The 19,792-nt window shown below is 37.0% G+C and overlaps 4 protein-coding genes across 5 annotated transcripts in view; 3 read left to right on the forward strand and 1 right to left on the reverse strand.

Annotated features, from left to right (window-relative positions):
- Positions 1 to 628: 628 nt before the first annotated feature.
- LOC148682835 (uncharacterized) lies at positions 629 to 13,495 on the forward strand. Of its 2 annotated transcripts, none has more exons than XM_088650940.1 (4): positions 629 to 674; positions 1,381 to 1,530; positions 4,728 to 6,115; positions 10,701 to 13,495. In XM_088650940.1, exons 2-3 carry the CDS (start codon positions 1,446 to 1,448, stop codon positions 5,732 to 5,734), a joined length of 1,092 nt encoding a protein of 363 aa, XP_088507066.1. In that variant the 5' UTR covers positions 629 to 674; positions 1,381 to 1,445; the 3' UTR covers positions 5,735 to 6,115; positions 10,701 to 13,495. The 2 variants fall into 2 exon arrangements, with proteins under 2 accessions (XP_088507066.1, XP_088507067.1); XM_088650941.1 differs by having other exon boundaries at positions 4,728 to 5,990; positions 12,218 to 13,495.
- Positions 650 to 19,792, forward strand: part of znf1086 (zinc finger protein 1086) — an 893,143-nt gene continuing 874,000 nt past the window's right edge. Inside the window, exon 1 of the mRNA XM_088650920.1 lies at positions 650 to 803. The gene's annotated coding sequence lies outside the window, so the exon portion shown is untranslated. The remainder of the gene's footprint in view (positions 804 to 19,792) is intronic.
- LOC148682836 (uncharacterized) lies at positions 6,141 to 10,601 on the forward strand. The gene is made up of 2 exons (XM_088650877.1): positions 6,141 to 8,031; positions 8,113 to 10,601. Exons 1-2 carry the CDS (start codon positions 7,584 to 7,586, stop codon positions 10,479 to 10,481), a joined length of 2,817 nt encoding a protein of 938 aa, XP_088507003.1. The 5' UTR covers positions 6,141 to 7,583; the 3' UTR covers positions 10,482 to 10,601.
- On the reverse strand, positions 14,695 to 16,667 carry LOC148682837 (uncharacterized). The gene is made up of 6 exons (XM_088650979.1): positions 16,020 to 16,667; positions 15,797 to 15,886; positions 15,319 to 15,378; positions 15,122 to 15,222; positions 14,871 to 14,990; positions 14,695 to 14,790 (listed from the first exon to the last, which is right to left on the reverse strand). Exons 1-6 carry the CDS (start codon positions 16,273 to 16,275, stop codon positions 14,695 to 14,697), a joined length of 723 nt encoding a protein of 240 aa, XP_088507105.1. The 5' UTR covers positions 16,276 to 16,667.

The following is a 19,792-nucleotide window of genomic DNA, read 5'->3' on the forward strand; positions in this document are numbered from 1 at the left end:
GGTGGATTAGGGAATTCCCCCCTATGTGTAAAGAGCTTTGAGTGCCCAGAAAAGTGCTATATAAATGTAAATGTACGGAATTATTAAAACACTAAAGTCACATTGACTGTTTTGACAATGTTTTTGGTTCCTATTCTGGACTGGGCCCCCTTTTTGGCATCTCGGGACTCTCAGATTTCATCTAAAGTGTCTTCATTCATGTTCTGAAGATGAGCAAGTTCTCAGGGGATTGAAACAACAGATTGTGGACAATGCCTGAGTGCCTAGTGTACACCCTAGACTGCACTAAAACCCTAGATAAAGTCTATAAAGTTGTAGAAATAGGAAAATAGATGTCATAATTACGAGGATGAGATTTGGATATTATTAGTAATGTGCTTAAGAGTCAAGTGGATTAAAAAAGTTTTTCAAAATTTTTCTAAAATGTTTAGATTAAAGGTTTTGATCAACTTCAAATACTGTTTATCTGTGCCTGTATGTGTGTGTGTGTGTGTGTGAGAGAGAGAGAGAGAGAGAGCAGTTATAGTTGAAAGTGTAAAACGAGGGTGAAATGTATTAATATAACTGCTACATTGTGGAAAAGAAAGCGAAACAAAAAAAAGACTTTTATTTTGGCGTGTAGTGTGACGTCATAAGGCTGCGCCGCCCCAGCGCTAGGATTCAGCTGGAGAAAGGTTTGTGTTTTACATGAAAATAAAGCGATTGATTAAAGTTTCAGGCTTTTTTACCCGATGATAAATTATGAACCTGTTGTTGACAATATTGTTTAACTCTTTATACAACGTAGTGCTATTTTACTCAGAGTACTGGGCTATTGTTTGAATAAGTTAACAGAAATGTGTGTAATAAGTGTTTTAATTTATTAAATAGCATAATGTCATTCCATTCAAAGTATACAAGAAATGGAGTACTAGTTTTAATCAGGTCATTGTTTCTTACTCAGACTTACTCTTTTACCTGATTTATATTTGTTGATTACTCTCATATAAAGAAACTGTTGAAGCAAGTGTTGAAGAGAAGTTATTATAGAGGTAAAGTTGTTTTTATAGTCGCACATTCGTTCATTTAGAAGTCTCTGTATTGTTTACCATGTTACTTTGAATATTTGATTGGAATTATCATGCAAATATGACTTGAAAACAGCATTAACACTGTTTATTTGACTGTGAACAATGTTGTACTTTGATAGTCATTTGCTGCTAATATGATTTTACTGTTTAGAGTTTGCAAATAATACTTTTATGAAATTATATTATTAAGAGGAAAGTCTGAATGTGTGAATATAAAACCAACTTTACTTCTATGAAGTTATTTTGTTTCTTTTCATTGTTTTATTTATTTTAAACAGGACTTTTTTATTGTTTTGTTCATTTTAAACAGAATAAGGTGTCCAAACACAGAGAAAAACTCCTGCTAAAGCGACTGATCTCCACACTGTTATAAAGATGGCGTTTATTAAAGAGGAGAGTGAAGACCTGAAGATTGAAGAAACATTCAGAGTCAAACAGGAAGATCTGCAAGAACAAACAGGTTGGTTTTCTTACTGATATTTTTTTAATAATAAGAATACTATATTAAATCCATCTTGCAGCCCTGAGTGTGCTGCCTAGTTCTCCTAAATGCACATAAGCACTCATTGAAAGAGGAATGAGTTTGTTTCTTGTTACTTGTTCTCATGTTTTTTGTCAATATTTTTTTATGTATTATTAGTCTCCCATTTTCTCAACCTTCTTAAGGTTATTGCTTTTCTAGTTCTCCTACTGTTTTTAAAGAGTCCTTGAGCACTGACTCTATATAAAATAAACAAAAACAGTACATTTAGAGAAGTTTAATTGAGCTGACGATATTAGACCTACAGTATTCTAATAGAAGATATCTGCTATTACAGTGATAGTGTTGGCTTAGTACTTTGTACTTATATGTCACTGTGATCACAATTCCCTTTTTTTATCAACTTTATGGGTTTAAGCTTGTTTCTAGAAGTTGTTACTAGTTCTCACAGATTGTATCTGAGTTAGAATTACATTATTATTATAATAACTTATTACCAGGGCTATTGTGTTTAAACAGGGTCTCCACGGGGTCTTAAAATGTTGTAAATTCCAAAATCCAAATTTTAGGCCCTAAAAAGTCTTAAATTTACTGAAATATTGTGTTGTAGGTCTTAAACCTTTTTTAAACAAGTCTTCATTTTCCTTTGTTCATCTTTTGCTACCCAATCTGGCCAAAACCCATACAATCACTAACAATCCATCTCAATAAAATCTTCAACTTTTCATTCAATAAGGTCATTTTAACTCTATTTATCAAAATGGTTCAATAATTTAACTTGGTGAAACCTGCAGAAACCCTGGTTTAAAATACGTCAAAAAATGTGGAAGCCCCCAATTTTAATTATGCTAAATGCTAAATTTGCTAAGTTTGTATTGTTTTGATTTTGCTATTGCTATTATTTTTATTATGTTTTTCTTGAACTGATTGTTCTAGCTGTCCTGTACGGTGACCTTGAGTGTCATGAAAGGCCCCTTTAAATAAAATGCATTATTGTCTGCAAGCATCAGTGTTTATTGAGATTAAAATAATATTTTAAAAAACAAATTGAAAATGAGATAAGAAAAAAAAAAAAAAAATATATATATATATATATATATATATATATATATATATATATATATATATATACACACACAACAGTTCTGTCTGGTTTTCAAATCTGATTGGCTGATAGCCGTGCAATATTCTGCAATATCAGAACTCCTACAGCCTCTTTACCCTTTGTGTATTATTCCGCCCACATACAGCCAGCAAAAAGCAGACACTACAGATCTAAAGTTTAAAAGATGCTTGCTCAACTGTTTAACTGTCAGCTTATGATTTGAATCCGGAAGAAAGTAGTTCCTCATACAAAAGGGTTTTTGAGACTCTCCATGTTTGATTTTGTTATTATATACACAATTATGCCGTCAAACTGTTGTATAAATGCAATATCACAATCATAGCAGTGTGATATGGCTGTATATCGGCACTGGTGGGGGTACTAAGGCACTCGGCCTGCACCCTCGTGCCAACGCACGCCTCCCACCAGTGCCGATATACAGCCATATCGCACTGCTACTCGTGTGATATTGCTCATATATATTGTTATAGCAACCTATGTGACCGCTTTGGGAAATAACCATCATTGTAGACATCACAGGATGACTGATTGTGAAGGAACGTGTAGTCTGGCACATTTGCTACCCACGACAAATCAAGATTTAATAAAAAAAAATTAAAATTGCATGATCTGACGTAGTGACTTTCATAAACGACAGTAAAAATCATGTGATCTGACCGGGGCTTTAGCTGTTGTATTGGAGTCAAAAGAATATATAAAGTAGTATGTTCTTTTAACAGAAACTATATGTTTAAGTTTGTCCTTTTGCAAAATGTTTGTCATTTCTTTTCTGCAAATTAGATTTTTTTTAAATCTGCTTGATTCGGTTAAAACCAAAAGCAGCATTTGTCAATTGGTGTTTTTCTCCATAAGATACACCTTTGACTGTTTTATTTTATGTGTATAGTCTTTAATGTGCTTTTAAATAATTTTATTCTTTTCAAAGCAGCACACAGACGCGAATTTATCCTTGAAAATGTGGCATGAAAGCAATGCACGTGCAATCAATTCCTTTGCATACATTTTTAAAACAAAAGACAAGATAATTTAATTACTTTCAATGTGCTAAATATTTGTTAAACGATTATTTAAAAAAAGCTTATACACTTATTTAAACTGTAAAACTGTCAGCGCCAAAAGCCTAGTGGTTAGTGCATCGACACATAGCACCAAGGTGCTCACGGCGACCGAGTTCGATTCCTGGCTTGTGGTCCTTTGCCGATCCTTTCCCTATCTCTGATTACCACACTTTCCTGTCTGTAAAATTTCCACTGTCCTATCCAAATAAAGGTGAAAACCCCTAAAAAATAATTATATATTAAAAAAACAAAAAACTGTAAAACTGAAAAAAGTGCATGGTAGTCGGAAATGAAGGAAATTAGTAAATTAACCTATTTCGTTATTTAATGCATAAAATAGTCTTTTTATAAATTGAGGTAATTCTGAAACTTTTAATTGCATTTTCTTTTCTTATAAACAATAAAAGTTGCATCAGATTGATGAAAACTAACCTGAATACCTGCGTAAACAGGGCCACAGTGACTTTTTAGTTTTCATTAAAACAATTGGATAGTGTCTTCTGTCTACATGACTGGCAAACACGGCAGGAAATTTCTGCAAATATAATGTTAGTAATGCATAGAAAAATGCAAAACAGATTTGTCCTGAGCTCATTAATGCCTAGTTCAGACTGCGTGATTTTAGCCCCGATTTTGACTCACCGACAGGTTTTGAGAAATCGCCGACAAATGCCTGAAATCACAGGCAAATCGCTGCTCGTGCACGTGAGTGACAATCACACAGTATAAACTATCAAAGACGCGATCTGAGAGAATCGCCGATAAGTCGCTGATGCCCGCAAGATATTTGGCATGCTAAATATCTGGAGCTGTCGGCGATTCAAATCATGCTGTGTGATTTGAGTTTTGACTGATAATAACATTAACATAATAACATAATTAATAACATTGGCAATCGCCTGCAGCCTGTCATTTTCATTTGTGGGTGAAACATTTATCTCATGCTTCTCGCTTTAAGCCTTCATACTAAAGTTAACTTTTTTCTTTTAAAGACCTGATGGTGCTGAAAGAAGAGACTCTTCATCAGAATGAAATGAAAGAGAAACAGCAGTTTGAGAAACACCAAGACATAAAGACTGATGAAAAACCCACACTGACTAAAAAGACTTCATCACGTGGAAGATCTCGGAAATCCAAATCTGGATGTTATTTCAGCTGTAAACAGTGTAGAAAAAGTTTCAGTCAAAAGCCAAACCTTGATGTTCACATGAAAGTTCACACAGGGGGGAAACCTTATACCTGCGAACAGTGTGGAAAGAGTTTTAGTCAAAAACAAAGCTTTAAAACCCACATGAGAGTTCACACTGGAGAGAGGCCGTACACATGTCAACAGTGTGGAAAAAGCTTCAATCATGTAGGAAACTTGGCAGTACACATGAGAATTCACACCGGGGAAAGGAAGTACACATGCCAACAATGTGGAAAAAGCTTCTATAATACAGGAAACTTGGCAGTACACATGAGAATTCACACCGGGGAGGAACCTTACTCTTGCTCTCAGTGTGGAAAGAGTTTTAAGCAAAATGTCACCCTTAAAATCCACATGAGAACTCACACTGGAGAGAGAAGATTTACTTGCACACAGTGTGGGAAAAGTTTTTCTCAAAAGCAAGACCTTGGAATCCACATGAGGATTCACACTGGAGAAAAACCATACAAATGCACAGAGTGTGGTAAAAGTTTTCCATATAAAAGCACACTCAAACACCACATGATAAGTCACACAGGAGAGAAGCCGTTTGCATGTGTTCAGTGTGGAAAGAGCTTCACAACCAAAGCTAACCTCATGAACCACATGAATGGTCACACTGGAACCATAGTGTTCACATGTGATCAGTGTGGAAAGACTCTCACACATAAAGACTCCATTAAGAACCACATGAAGACTCATTCAGTAGAGGGTTTTAGATGCAGTAAATGTGGAAAAGACTTTAAACATAAAAGAAGCCTCAACACTCATATGAAGCTTCACAATGGAGAGCAGAGTCCTCAAAAATGAGGCCTTGTCCACACAAACACGGGTATATTCAAAACAGCAGCTTGTTCATGTAGTTTTTCTGTTCATTTAGTGAAGTTTATTTATGAACTACTTTCAAGAGGATCACATGCTTATGATTGTTCACGGCTGGTCCTGCATTAGCTAACACAACTCAATACAAATAACCAGAGTTTTTTTTTTTTACCTCAGTTATCTTCTTCTTGAAGAATCCCCCTACTCACCCTCCTTTCTAGATTGGGTGACACAGAGACCTGGGGCCTGTTTCAGAAAGGAGGTTAAGTGAAAACTCAGAGTATTTTAACCCTGAAATGAGAGAAACTCTGGGTTTTCCGTTTCAAAATGGCAGGTTTGTTAAACTCAAGAAATCAGGGTAAGTCGAGGGTAACTCAAGAAATCAGGGTAAGTCGAGGAGAAGCACTTTAGCAGCATCTAGACCAGCAGCCTGTAAGTACATTTAAGATTTGTTTCAGTTGTTGTGTATGGTTTGAGGACTTGTTTCCAGCTGTTTGTGTAAAGTTGTAGGACATTTAAACTTGCTTTCAGTTGTGTATAATACTAGAAGTTGTTTAGCCACTGTTTCTTTGGTTACTATAAGAGCTTGTGTAGCGAACGCAGACGCGGTTTCGCGTCGTCCGCCTTAGTTTCGGCCCTTGTTTTGACTCGGGAGGCGTGTCCAAACGCCAGGTAACCACTATATAGTGAGCACGCTAGCATTAGTCGGCAGGAGAAGCACTTTAGCAGCATCTAGACCAGCAGCCTGTAAGTACATTTAAGATTTGTTTCAGTTGTTGTGTATGGTTTGAGGACTTGTTTCCAGCTGTTTGTGTAAAGTTGTAGGACATTTAAACTTGCTTTCAGTTGTGTATAATACTAGAAGTTGTTTAGCCACTGTTTCCTTGGTTACTATAAGAGCTTGTGTAGCGAACGCAGACGCGGTTTCGCGTCGTCCGCCTCAGTTTCGGCCCTTGTTTTGACTCGGGAGGCGTGTCCAAACGCCAGGTAACCACTATATAGTGAGCACGCTAGCATTAGTCGGCAGGAGAAGCACTTTAGCAGCATCTAGACCAGCAGCCTGTAAGTACATTTAAGATTTGTTTCAGTTGTTGTGTATGGTTTGAGGACTTGTTTCCAGCTGTTTGTGTAAAGTTGTAGGACATTTAAACTTGCTTTCAGTTGTGTATAATACTAGAAGTTGTTTAGCCACTGTTTCCTTGGTTACTATAAGAGCTTGTGTAGCGAACGCAGACACGGTTTCGCGTCGTCCGCCTCAGTTTCGGCCCTTGTTTTGACTCGGGAGGCGTGTCCAAACGCCAGGTAACCACTATATAGTGAGCACGCTAGCATTAGTCGGCAGGAGAAGCACTTTAGCAGCATCTAGACCAGCAGCCTGTAAGTACATTTAAGATTTGTTTCAGTTGTTGTGTATGGTTTGAGGACTTGTTTCCAGCTGTTTGTGTAAAGTTGTAGGACATTTAAACTTGCTTTCAGTTGTGTATAATACTAGAAGTTGTTTAGCCACTGTTTCCTTGGTTACTATAAGAGCTTGTGTAGCGAACGCAGACGCGGTTTCGCGTCGTCCGCCTCAGTTTCGGCCCTTGTTTTGACTCTCGAGGCGTGTCCAGCTCAATTCAATCAGCTAGTGCTTTGGGGTTATATAAACAACTAGTTCACCGCGGCAGCGGTCGCGGCAGCCTCGTGTGAAGACCGCCTCGTGTGAAGACCGACGAGGGTAAAGACCATCGACTCTACCTGCGCGACTCCACCGAGCAAAGACACCGACAAAGCACTTGAGTACTTTACTGTATTGTTTTACTTTACACTTATTTTTTGTTGTCAGTGCACTTTTATTATGTGTTTTCTAATTCCTGTTGTTACTAACACTCGCAAAACACAGGAGGTACGCTGCAGGCGTAATCCTCACAACCTTCGTTCAATACATGTATCTACTATTTCACAACTCTCTCTGTCCGTGGGCCTCTGGAACTGTCAATCAGCTGTTAACAAGGCTGATTTTATTACCTCCATAGCTACATATTCTGACTATAATCTCATGGCTCTAACTGAGACCTGGTTGAGGCCGGAGGACACTGCTACACATGCTACTCTTTCTGCTAATTTCTCTTTTTCCCACACTCCTCGTCAGACAGGGAGAGGGGGTGGGACTGGACTACTAATTTCCAAAGAATGGAAATTTACTCTGATACCGTCCCTGCCAACAATCAGCTCCTTTGAATTCCATGCAGTCACCATTATCCACCCCTTCTACATAAATGTGGTTGTCATCTACCGCCCACCAGGTAAATTAGGTCACTTCCTAGATAAACTGGATGTTCTTCTCTCATCTTTTTCTAATTTTGCCACTCCCTTATTGGTGCTAGGTGACTTCAACATTTACGTTGACAAACCGCAAGCTGCAGACTTTCAGACTCTGCTTGCCTCTTTTGACCTAAAAAGATCACCTACTTCTGCTACCCACAAATCAGGTAATCAGCTAGACCTTATCTACACACGACACTGCTTCACTGATCAAACAATAGTAACTCCACTACAAATATCTGATCATTTCCTTCTGTCTCTCAACATCCACATTACTCCTGAGCCGCCACACACTCCAACACTGGTTACCTTTCGCAGAAACCTACGATCTCTCTCACCCAATAGACTATCCACCATTGTTTCAGACTCTCTTCCTCCATCTCGCAAACTCACTGCACTTGATTCGAACAGTGCCACTAATACACTCTGCTCCACACTAGCATCATGTCTAGACCGATTATGTCCTCTTGCATCCAGGCCAGCCCGTGCCAGTCCTCCTGCACCCTGGCTCTCGGATGCTCTCCGTGAGCATCGCTCAAAACTTCGGGCTGCGGAGAGAATTTGGCGGAAAACTAAAAATCCTGCACATCTCTTAACATACCAAACTCTTCTGTCCTCTTTCTCAGCTGAGGTTACTTCTGCAAAGCAGACATATTACCGTCTGAAAATCAACAATGTCACTAATTTTCGCCTACTTTTTAAAACATTTTCCTCCCTCCTCTATCCTCCTCCTCCACCCGCATCCTCCACACTTACTACTGATGACTTTGCTACATTCTTCTGCACCAAAACTGCAAAAATCAGTGCCCGATTTGCTGCACCTACAACAAACACGCAAGATACAACACCAACACCACACACACTCACCTCTTTTTCTCAGCTCTCTGAGTCTGAGGTGTCCAAACTTGTGCTATCTAGCCATGCAACCACCTGTCCACTCGATCCCATTCCCTCTCATCTCTTGCAAGCCATCTCTCCTGCAGTCATACCAACACTGACTCACATAATTAACACATCTCTTGACTCTGGTTTATTCCCCACTACATTTAAGCAGGCTAGGGTAACCCCACTGCTAAAGAAACCCAACCTGGACCATACGCTACTTGAAAACTACAGACCAGTATCCCTGCTTCCATTCATGGCCAAGATTCTGGAGAAAGTAGTGTTCAATCAAGTCCTGGACTTTCTTACTCAAAACAATCTCATGGACAACAAGCAATCCGGCTTTAAGAAAGGCCACTCAACTGAGACTGCCCTGCTCTCGGTCGTGGAGGATCTCAGACTGGCTAAAGCAGACTCTAAATCATCAGTCCTCATTTTGCTGGACTTGTCAGCTGCTTTTGACACTGTCAACCACCAGATCCTGCTATCTACGCTTGAGTCACTGGGCGTTGCGGGCACTGTTATACAATGGTTCAGATCTTACCTCTCTGACAGGTCATTCAGGGTGTCTTTGAGGGGAGAGGTGTCCAACCTACAGCATCTAAACACTGGGGTACCTCAAGGCTCTGTTCTTGGGCCACTTCTCTTCTCCATCTACACATCATCTCTAGGACCAGTCATCCAGAGACATGGATTCTCCTACCACTGCTATGCTGATGATACCCAGCTATACCTCTCTTTTCATCCTGATGATCCCTCGGTTCCAGCTCGTATCTCAGCCTGCCTGTTGGATATTTCACACTGGATGAAAGATCATCATCTTCAGCTGAACCTCGCAAAAACGGAAATGCTTGTAGTTTCTGCCAACCCGACTCTACACCATAACTTTTCAATCCAGATGGATGGGGCAACCATTACTGCATCCAAAATGGTGAAAAGCCTTGGAGTAACGATTGATGACCAACTAAACTTCTCTGACCACATTTCTAGAACTGCTCGATCGTGCAGATTTGCACTCTATAACATCAGAAAGATCCGACCCTTCTTATCTGAACATGCAGCTCAACTCCTTGTTCAAGCTCTTGTTCTCTCCAAACTGGATTACTGCAACTCTCTACTAGCTGGGCTGCCAGCTAGCTCTATCAAGCCTCTTCAACTGCTCCAGAATGCAGCAGCACGAGTGGTCTTCAATGAACCTAAACGAGCACATGTCACTCCGCTGCTAATCCATTTGCACTGGCTGCCAGTTGCTGCTCGCATCAAATTCAAAACTCTGATGTTTGCCTACAAAGTGACTTCTGGCCTAGCACCTTCTTATCTGCACTCACTTCTGCAGATCTATGTGCCCTCCAGAAACTTGCGCTCTGTGAATGAACGTCGCCTCGTGGTTCCATCCCAAAGAGGGAAAAAATCACTTTCGCGAACGCTCACGCTCAATCTGCCCAGTTGGTGGAATGAACTCCCTAACTGCATCAGAACAGCAGAGTCACTCGCTATTTTCAAGAAACGACTAAAAACTCAACTATTTAGTCTCCACTTCACTTCCTAATCTGCAATTGCCTCTTTGAATATCACACTAACTGTACTAAAAAAAAAAAAAAAAAAAAACTACTAACACTTCCCTTCTTAGACTTTACAGACCTGAAACTTGCCTTTAGTACTTATTCAATGTTGCTCTTAGTTGTGTAAATTGCTTCCTTGTCCTCATTTGTAAGTCGCTTTGGATAAAAGCGTCTGCTAAATGACTAAATGTAAAATGTAAGTCAAGCCTGTTTCTGAAAGAGAGGTAACTTTAACTCAGAGTCAGTTACTGTGGTAACATACTCTGTGAATCTAACCTGGTCCGGAGCAGGTTTTATTCTCTAAACTCTGAGTTTCTGTCGGTCTCCTCCCCTTTTTTAAAGATGAAACGTATTTCTCGCCTGAGCCTTACATTTCCACACACCTATTTTAGAGCTCATTTTGGAGATGGCTATAAAAACGATTGATGGAAACGTCATGATTCACATAACTTTTGAAAATATGCATAATAAAACATGTGCATAACTGAGTAGGTTAAACTTTTATTTGATAAGAAAAGATGCGCATAAACTATGAAGTGCACTTAACAAATTACAGTATGTACATTAAAAAAAAGTTTGTTAGAGATGATGATGAAAATGTGAGTAAATGGACAAACCAGCAGACTGAGCACACTGTAGAACATCTTAAATGTTGTTTTAGTCATTCTAAATTGCCTTAACTGTTTCAGTATTAGTGTATATTATTAATTACCTCCAAGCGTCTGGAGCGTGTCAAGAGTCCCCGCGTCTGACTTCAAACGCCCCCACGTGTTCATTGTGTGTCAATTGTCTTCTGAGGCGCAAGTATTGAATAAAAATTCATTGACGCAGCTTATTCTACGGCAGTAAATTCTGTTTTTACTGTTGATATTTGCCGCAAGTTAATCAGGAAGTGACGATTGTGTTCTCTTTGACTCGTTGGATAAAAACGCTGCTTTATTCGCATCTTTTAGGCGTTATTCCAGTTTTGTACAAATTTATGTAATAGCCTGTATTTTGATGGACACACAGCTATTGCCTACATTTTTGTCACACACAGAACAAAGTCACGTACGAGGTTGACCTTTTTTCCATAAATATTTAGCTTAACCTTCGACATGTACTTACTAAATTAATGGGATTATTAGTCTGTCTAAAAATTATTTTATTACTGCTTACCTTCTTAATGTTATATCAACCTCTATCACTTGATCAATAAAAAGGCAGACACACAAGTGCACTGTTAAATCTATTAAAACTGATAAACGTGAATAAAAGTTTAGAAAAAAAGTATAAACGTCACACATTACATTACTTATTTTATTATACTTAAATGTTTAAATACTTTAAATTAAAAATTACGCATTAACTTGAGCAGCTGTTTTCCCATGCTAACCATCTCTGTTTCACTGATGGCTGCTTCTTTTTAAATATATACACTCTTATTTGCTATAACTTTGCATGAGCAGATCAAGTTCAGCTGGAGAAAGAAAAGGTGATCTCTTTTTTTTAAGATGTTGCCATGGTCACTCGTAATATCTGCGCTCCATTGATAATGCCTTTTTATAGTCACGGTGTGCGCGCTTAACTCTGAGTTGGTCTACTCAAAGTTGATTGACCCAACTCAGATCAGCTGTTCTGAAACCGAAAACTCAGAGTTTTTAATCTCTCGGTAAATCAACTCAGAGTTCAAGTTTAAACTCAGAGTTGTTTGAACCTCCTTACTGAAACAGGCCCCTGGTAGTTAGCACTGTTGCCTCACAGCAAGAATTTCACAGGTTAAAGTCCCTCTGAACCAGTTAACATTTGTGTGAAGTTTGCTCGTTTTCCCTGTGCTCACATGGGTTTCCCCCATGTTCCCCCCACAGCCCAAATACACATGACCCAAGTAAACTGAACATTCAACAACACATTATTTATTTGATAAACTCTTCTCTTCGTAAGAACTTTGGTCAGCTTACTTATTTCATGTTTTAGAGTCATCAATGTAAGAATTTACTGAGCTGCATTTCTCCTCCTAACCAGAGGGAGGTGCTCCTGACCTTTCACACACCAGTATCCAATTTCTACACACCTTCCAGAACATTGGATGGCACCACTCTCCCACCATCTGCTGTGTGCCACCACTCAAGGTAGATTAGCAACATTTGTGTTTTGCCCTATCAAAGTTTGTGTGTAACAAGCTAGTGTTCGTTCATTCATTTTCTTGTCGGCGTAATCCCTTTATTAATCCGGGGTCGCCATAGCGAAATAAACCGCCAATTTATCCAGCAAGTTTTTTTACACAGCAGATGCCCTTCCAGCCACAATCCATCTCTGGGAAACATCCACACACACACACACACACTCATACACTACGGACAACTTAGCCTACCCAATTCACCTGTACCACATGTCTTTGGACTGTGGGGGAAACCGGAGCACCCGGAGGAAACCCACGCAAAGGCCACACAGAAACACCAACTGAGCCGAGGTTCGAACCAGCGACCTTCTTGCTCTGAGGTGACAGCACTACCTACTGTGCCATTGCCTCGCCCCTCGTGTGTTCAGTCTTCAGCCATTATTGTTCTCCTGATTCTCTTGAGAAGCTAAATGACACTTTATTGTTGTGTTTTTTTGTCAGATTTGTTTTGCCTGTTTACTGGAAGCTCGGCTTCAGTCATTTCTGTTGTACTTTGTATTCTTTTTTTCAAGTAAAGATCAGTTGTTTGTTTTTTTTCTAAAACTAAATGCCTCAAGTTCCATTATTAATTTTCTGCTCTTGGGTTCATAAGTTTAGGAGTTAGCTCAGCTGGGAAAAGCCCCAGCTTTGAGTCCAAGAGACCTGGCTTCAATCCTCACCTAAATCTTATAATCTATATGTACATTTGAGTCAGATTATGAAATTTTGACTTGATCAAATCTTGATGTGTTGTGGGTAACAAATAAGGACTTTGGTTTCAAAACACATTTGTTTTGATTGAATAATTTGAGAAAAGAAACAAGTTTCCTTTTTGAAGACAATTAAACTTTCTGTAGACAACTGGTTGCCTTTAAAGATATGTTCATGTGAAAACTCCCACATTACTACAAATAAATTGTATAAATAAACAGCACATTAGAGCAGATGTACAGTTGCATACTAAAATAGCATATTCGTTTTGTAATGATTCCAAGCAAAAAAACAGTATATGCAAACATTAATTAAGTTTTTGAAGAAACTTTTTTTTAAAATTACTTACCATCAACACAAACACTCCACAGTTATTTAAGCAATGTTGTTTGGGAATGCCCTGGTAATACAAAAAAACAAAAAGAACCCCACCATTAACAACAACAATTAGTAAAAAAATAAATACAAATAAAGTGAAAACATTAAGTAGTTAAGGAACAATGTTTATGGGTGATGCTTACTGGAATTTCATCAGCACTGTACTCATCCCATGTGTCTAAACATACATGGTGTGCTAGTTTTCTGTAGAGAACAATATTAAAAGAAACAATCATACAAAACATTAAACATTGAAATTGAAAGCTCTCATATCACAGGGCCTACAGTCCGTCAGACATTTAGATGGGACTGATTAAAATAATATCAATGAACATATAAAGATAGATAAATCAAAACAAAGAGAAAAAAGTGAAAAAAAAAACAGGGATATGTGGTTTAAAACAGAACTACCATTATCCCGAATTCTTAACTTTTCACTCATAAACCAATAACTGCTCAAGTAGCGTGTATCATTGAAGCTCTGTCCAGAGAGGGAATCAAGCCAGTAGATCTCCCTTTTTTTTTCTTCATGATCTATGACAGTGCAACTTTAACATTACATTTCATGAACTGAATCCTTTTCAGGTTTTATATTTAAAATAAGTGGAACAGTTTAATATTTTCTATTTATTTACTTGACATTATGTATTATATTGTCACATACACCGATCATCCAGTGAATGCTCGTCCAAGAAGGTAGTAAAATGATGTCATGACTTGCCAGATTTTCCTTAAACAAAATCATAAGAATTTTTAAAGAAATGTAGTATTTACAACACAAACACTAAATGACTTATTCTACACTGCCTCAGTAACAAAAATCACACAATAGCACTCACAGGAACATTAGACAGTGGGTCACCACACATTGGAGGCAACCAAGTCACTGTCACATATGCACTGAACACATGGACTGTTATACCCTGTTAAGTGAAAATAAATTAAAATAAAGTTAAACAAACATTGTACCTTTACATTAAATACAGAGTTTTTTTGGTCTGGGTCATTCTTTGCATTACCTGAAGGCCAGCAACATCCTTTATTACAGAAAGGCAAGCATTCAAAATCTGTAATCATTCAAGGATAAATTTATTCTACTACTTGTGTTAAGGTATTAATATACCAAAATGTGTTTGCAGAATCTTACTGTCGCCTCTACATCTTGAAGTAGTCCCAATGTTTGGAAATACAACCTGGTGAGGACTGTGCCTCCAACAGATGCTAGGAATTCATTTTTTGGCCCTCTCTCCAGTAAGGCATGGTTTAACTATGAAAAGAACATACTATAATATACTGCAATACAATATCTTTCTCACTGTTCATCTTTATGCATTTTAGTTAAAGTATTTTTAATGATCGTCTAATGAATAAACATGTGTCATGATATATAAATCTAACCTTCTCCAGCTGGACTGGACTGGGTGGCTGTGTCCAGCATGCCTTGTTTGGCTGCACACATTCCAGAGTGAAATTACTCCCAGTGGAAGTTTGAACAGGCACTACAAAATATATAAAATTGAAATAATTAGCAACAACACCCCATTTAAAATGACAACCAATATGAAAGAAAAAATATAAACAATTTAAATTCTTACAGTTGTTGCGTTGGTTCACTAAGGATCTCTTATCAGTCTTAACCGAGGGTGGAAGTGTGCCTTTAGATTGAAAAACAGTTGATGCATTATGTATAAAAGGTACACTGCAAAAAATGCTTTTCTTGCTTAGATTTTTTGTCTTGTTTCTAGTCTAAATATCTAAAATTTCTTATATCAAGAGGCAATTTCTAGACAAGCAAAACATATTTTCTTGATTTGAGAAATAATATGCCAATAATAAGTGAGTTTTTATTATTATTTCTCAAAACAAGAAAATATGTTTTTCTTGTCTAGAAAATTCTTCTTGATTTAGGAATTTTCAGATATTTGGACTAGAAACAAGACAAAAAATCCAATTAAGAGAACCATTTTTTGCAGTGTAATACTCTAACAACAACAAGTGGAAGAAGGAGGGCAACAAAGGAGAAAGAACGAGAAGGAAGAATAAGGAGAAAAACAGAGAAACAACCCTTTTTACCAAAATCCTTTGGTGCCTGTTTGAACACTGGCTCATGATCAGGTACATTCTCCAAGTCAGAAAACACATGCTTGTCCGTGAATCTGTTGGCTAAGACAAACAAAAATAATAAGAAAAAAAAGGTTAAATGCTGTGAACTATGTGGCCCTTTGAGGTAGTCATTAAAACTTTAATAAAATATTTACACAAGTATGAAGAATATTTAAAAAAATTATGACCTTACCATTAAAATCGAATTCCAAAGTAAGGTTGCCATGGAACAATTTATTAAAATGTTCTATTTTCTTTTGGTTATGTGCAAGATTCTGGTGGTGGAGAATATTTCGTGCCAGAAAGATGTGTGCTGCTGGTCTTAACATATTCATGAAGTAGTTGTTTTTCTTTACTTCTGAAAAAAGCTGCTCTGCACGCTGGCTATTAACTTTTCCAGCCAGCTCTGGCATAAGACCAATAGTGCGGAGCACATCTCTCTTGTCCATACTGCTGCTTTGGTGGAAAACTACAGTAGTGCTCGGACGGACCGGTCACAGGGTGGCAGTCAGGATCTGCAGGTTCTTTTTTTTTGTGTGTGTGTGTGTGTGTGTGTGTGTGTGTGCCAGCCAAGGAAAGTGAACTTTTAGTTTTCCTTCTTTTGCTTGTTTAATATTTTCAGCAGAGGGGTCTTACACTCTGCCCTCAAATGGGTGGAAAGGTGGACATCGTGGACATCTTTTATTTGTGTGTGCAACTAAGACCCGAGGGTAATCATAGATTGTGACATTAGGAAAATTTTTTCCATGACAGCAGAAGGTCTGTGAAATCACGTGGACTCTCAGCTCTGAGGTTAAATTTGATCGAGTAAACAATCCCACATGGACACATGATTACACCCACACCACCTATAAACACAGAAAAATAAAAAAAATAACTAAATTATTGAAACACTAAATTAAACATTTCAACAATAATATAGAACATTTTAACGTGGATCAAAAACCTTTCATAAATTATCCTAAAACTTTTGAGCAGCAAGCTTTCATATATTAGGATAATTTTAAAAACTTTGATCCACTTCAAATTTTTAACATATACTGTACACATGTGGGCATATATACATATACAGTACTTATACATGCAGATACATACATGCCATAACTCACCTGAAGCACCCCAAATCTTTTCAAACACCTTGTTGTATGTCACTCTATTTGACATTTAATCACAAAGTCTGAGGATGAGATCTATTTTGGAACCAACATTATCAACCCCAAACTGTCAACACAGCTTTTTGAAATCTGCAATCTAATCATAAGCAAATTTGAGAGTAAGTTTAGCAAAAAGTGAATTAATTATTTATTATTAAATTAATTTTAAAATACAAATCAGGCATGTCTCCATTTTCTCCCTTTTCGTTTTGTTCAATTCTTTCAACCCATTCCTGTGGTATTGCTCTTTTTAAATCCTCAAACTGTTTTACAAGTGTTCCTTTCCCTTAATTCACTTCATTTTCAGATAACATGTCTTCAATTACCTGTAATGGAAGATAGCTATTTATCACCTCATAGAGCACATCCTTCACTTGCCTAAGTCCAGCTTTCCACCATTTTTTTTATAATATATTACATTTCCATCTTTCTTGACATTCATGTTTAAAAACAAAGGTTGTTCTAAGAGCTGGTTTCTTCCTTTAGGTACAATGAGCATATTTTCTAAAAAGTTTCCCCAAGCTTCTAAAACCTCTGTATAAAATATTGGTATACCTGTCCACATTTCTTTTTTTGTTTTCATACATAATACACTACATCCCTTATTTACTTGACCACATTTCTTTAAAAAATAGCCCATGACACTTTTCCACACTGCTTTACTCTTAACATCTACAAAACATTTTACCAATTTTGTCCTTAATGTTTTCATCCTTAAAAGTGGGTATGTCCTTAAAATGTGTCGTATGCTATTTTTGCTCTTCCTTTTCCCAATAAGAAATCTAAAACACATTTTCAAAATTCTTTTATAGTAATCAAAAGGCAATGGGGTAACACTCAGCACATACCACATTTTTGAGAGTTGAAAAGAGTGTGTGTATGAGAATTAGAAGGGCAGATGGATGGAACTTAGATGGACATTAGATTGAGATATTGGAAACTGAGAAACCTGACATTGAAGGCAAAGGTTTTATTGATTATTTCTCTAATACATTAATCTTAGCTCCAGTTCCTTTACAATACCTCTTTAAAATCCCCATTGCCTTTGTTACATTTTGGATGTCTTCAACCAACAAAGTTGTGTCATCTGCATACTGGTAAATTGGCTCAAGTTCGGTTCTTTCTTCTATTTGTATTCCTTTTATTCCATTGACTGCTTTTATTGCAAGTCCCAATGGTTCAGCTACTAATGTGTGCAGTAGTGCAGATAGTGGATATCCTTGTCTTATAGACCTTGTTGGTTGAAAACATTCCGATAAAAAAAACATTGCATTTAATACATGTCAAATTATTATAATAAAAAATGTTGATCCATTTCCTAAAATTCTCCCCAAATCCAAAGTTTTTAATCACTTCAAACAAATAGTCATTTTCTCCGTTCCTTGTTTTAATTCTCCATTTTTATCCAACACCTCTTTCATTAAGTCTCCTTTCTGTCTAGTCTTTTCTAAGTTAAAGAAGTATTTTGTACTTCGTTCTCCTTCAACAGTGTACTTTGCTTTGCTTCTAATTATATTATTTTACAATATTTTATTGAACATTTTTTTATGTCTAACTTCATGTTGTCCCACTATATTCTTTTATCTTTCCTATACATTCTATCCAATTTACTGTTTACAATTATTTGTTGATTTTTTTTTCTTTGTATGTCTCATGTTTTAAAATTGTTGCGTTCAAAATCCATACACCTAATCCCCTTTCAACTTTTACACAATCTAACTTCACACGAAAAATCGAATGATCACTAAATCCAACGTTTTTGTAAAATACACTTTTTATATAGTCTTTCATTTCTACGTTACATAACATATAATCAATCCTACTTCACCTCATTTAAAACCAGTTGCATTCTTGAAAATTTCCTCTTTGTCTTATTCCTCTCTCTCCACACATCTATTAAATTGCATTCTGTCATCATTTTCAGTAGCTCCTTTCTCCCCTTGTCTTTTCTATATACCATCTTACTCCCCAGATCTAATTCTGTGAAAACAGTATTAAAATCTCCAACTACAATAACATTCTGCCATTTTTTACATTTATACTAACGTTTTTAAAGAAGTTCACTTTTTCATTTTTTTCATTGGATGCATGAATATTATAAATTATGAATTTATCTTCAACTTTTTCTAATTTCACCGCCATGCTTTTCCCAACTCCATCCTCAAATATTAACTTTTCTTTTTCATATATACCTTTTTTTATTAAAATCACTACTCCACAATCCACTTTATCCTCTCTATTGTTAAAATATATTTGACCATCCCATTTTAATTTGGTTCTCTAAACAAGTTCGCGAATCAGATTAGAATATCTGGATGAACTGATCTGAGATCGCTGCGTTTGTTGTTAAGGACAGATCTATCGATCCTAGAAATCATGATCAGCAATGCAACGATTGGCTGACGGCACAGCAGCGTAATGACATCATCTGATTAATATTCAATTATCCATGTGAGCAAAATTACATCAAATTAGCAGTAAACGGCTTGTTAAATATGAAACGCAGTAACTTCACATTTGTTTTGAGCTGCAGGCTTTACACTTTCATTTGTCAAGACAAGAGTATTTATCATGTATTTCAATGCAAATCAATGTATTTAGTTCTTCATTTAGAAAAGATTTTCTTTATTATAGTAATCGTTTTTTAATCGGTGTAAAGAATAACTGGTTGTTTCCAAAAGCATTATGATATTGGTAAAGGCGTCTGCAACTTTTGTGAAGCATCACTGGCATATTAACTGTCAAAACATGTTTATGACTGCATAAATGTATTATTGCTTTTAAAAAAAGTCACATATTCTGCATTTCTATT

Source organism: Danio rerio, chromosome 4, assembly GCF_052040795.2.
Source record: "Danio rerio strain M-AB ecotype USA chromosome 4, GRCz13ab, whole genome shotgun sequence".
NCBI classification, from domain to species: Eukaryota; Metazoa; Chordata; class Actinopteri; order Cypriniformes; family Danionidae; genus Danio; species Danio rerio.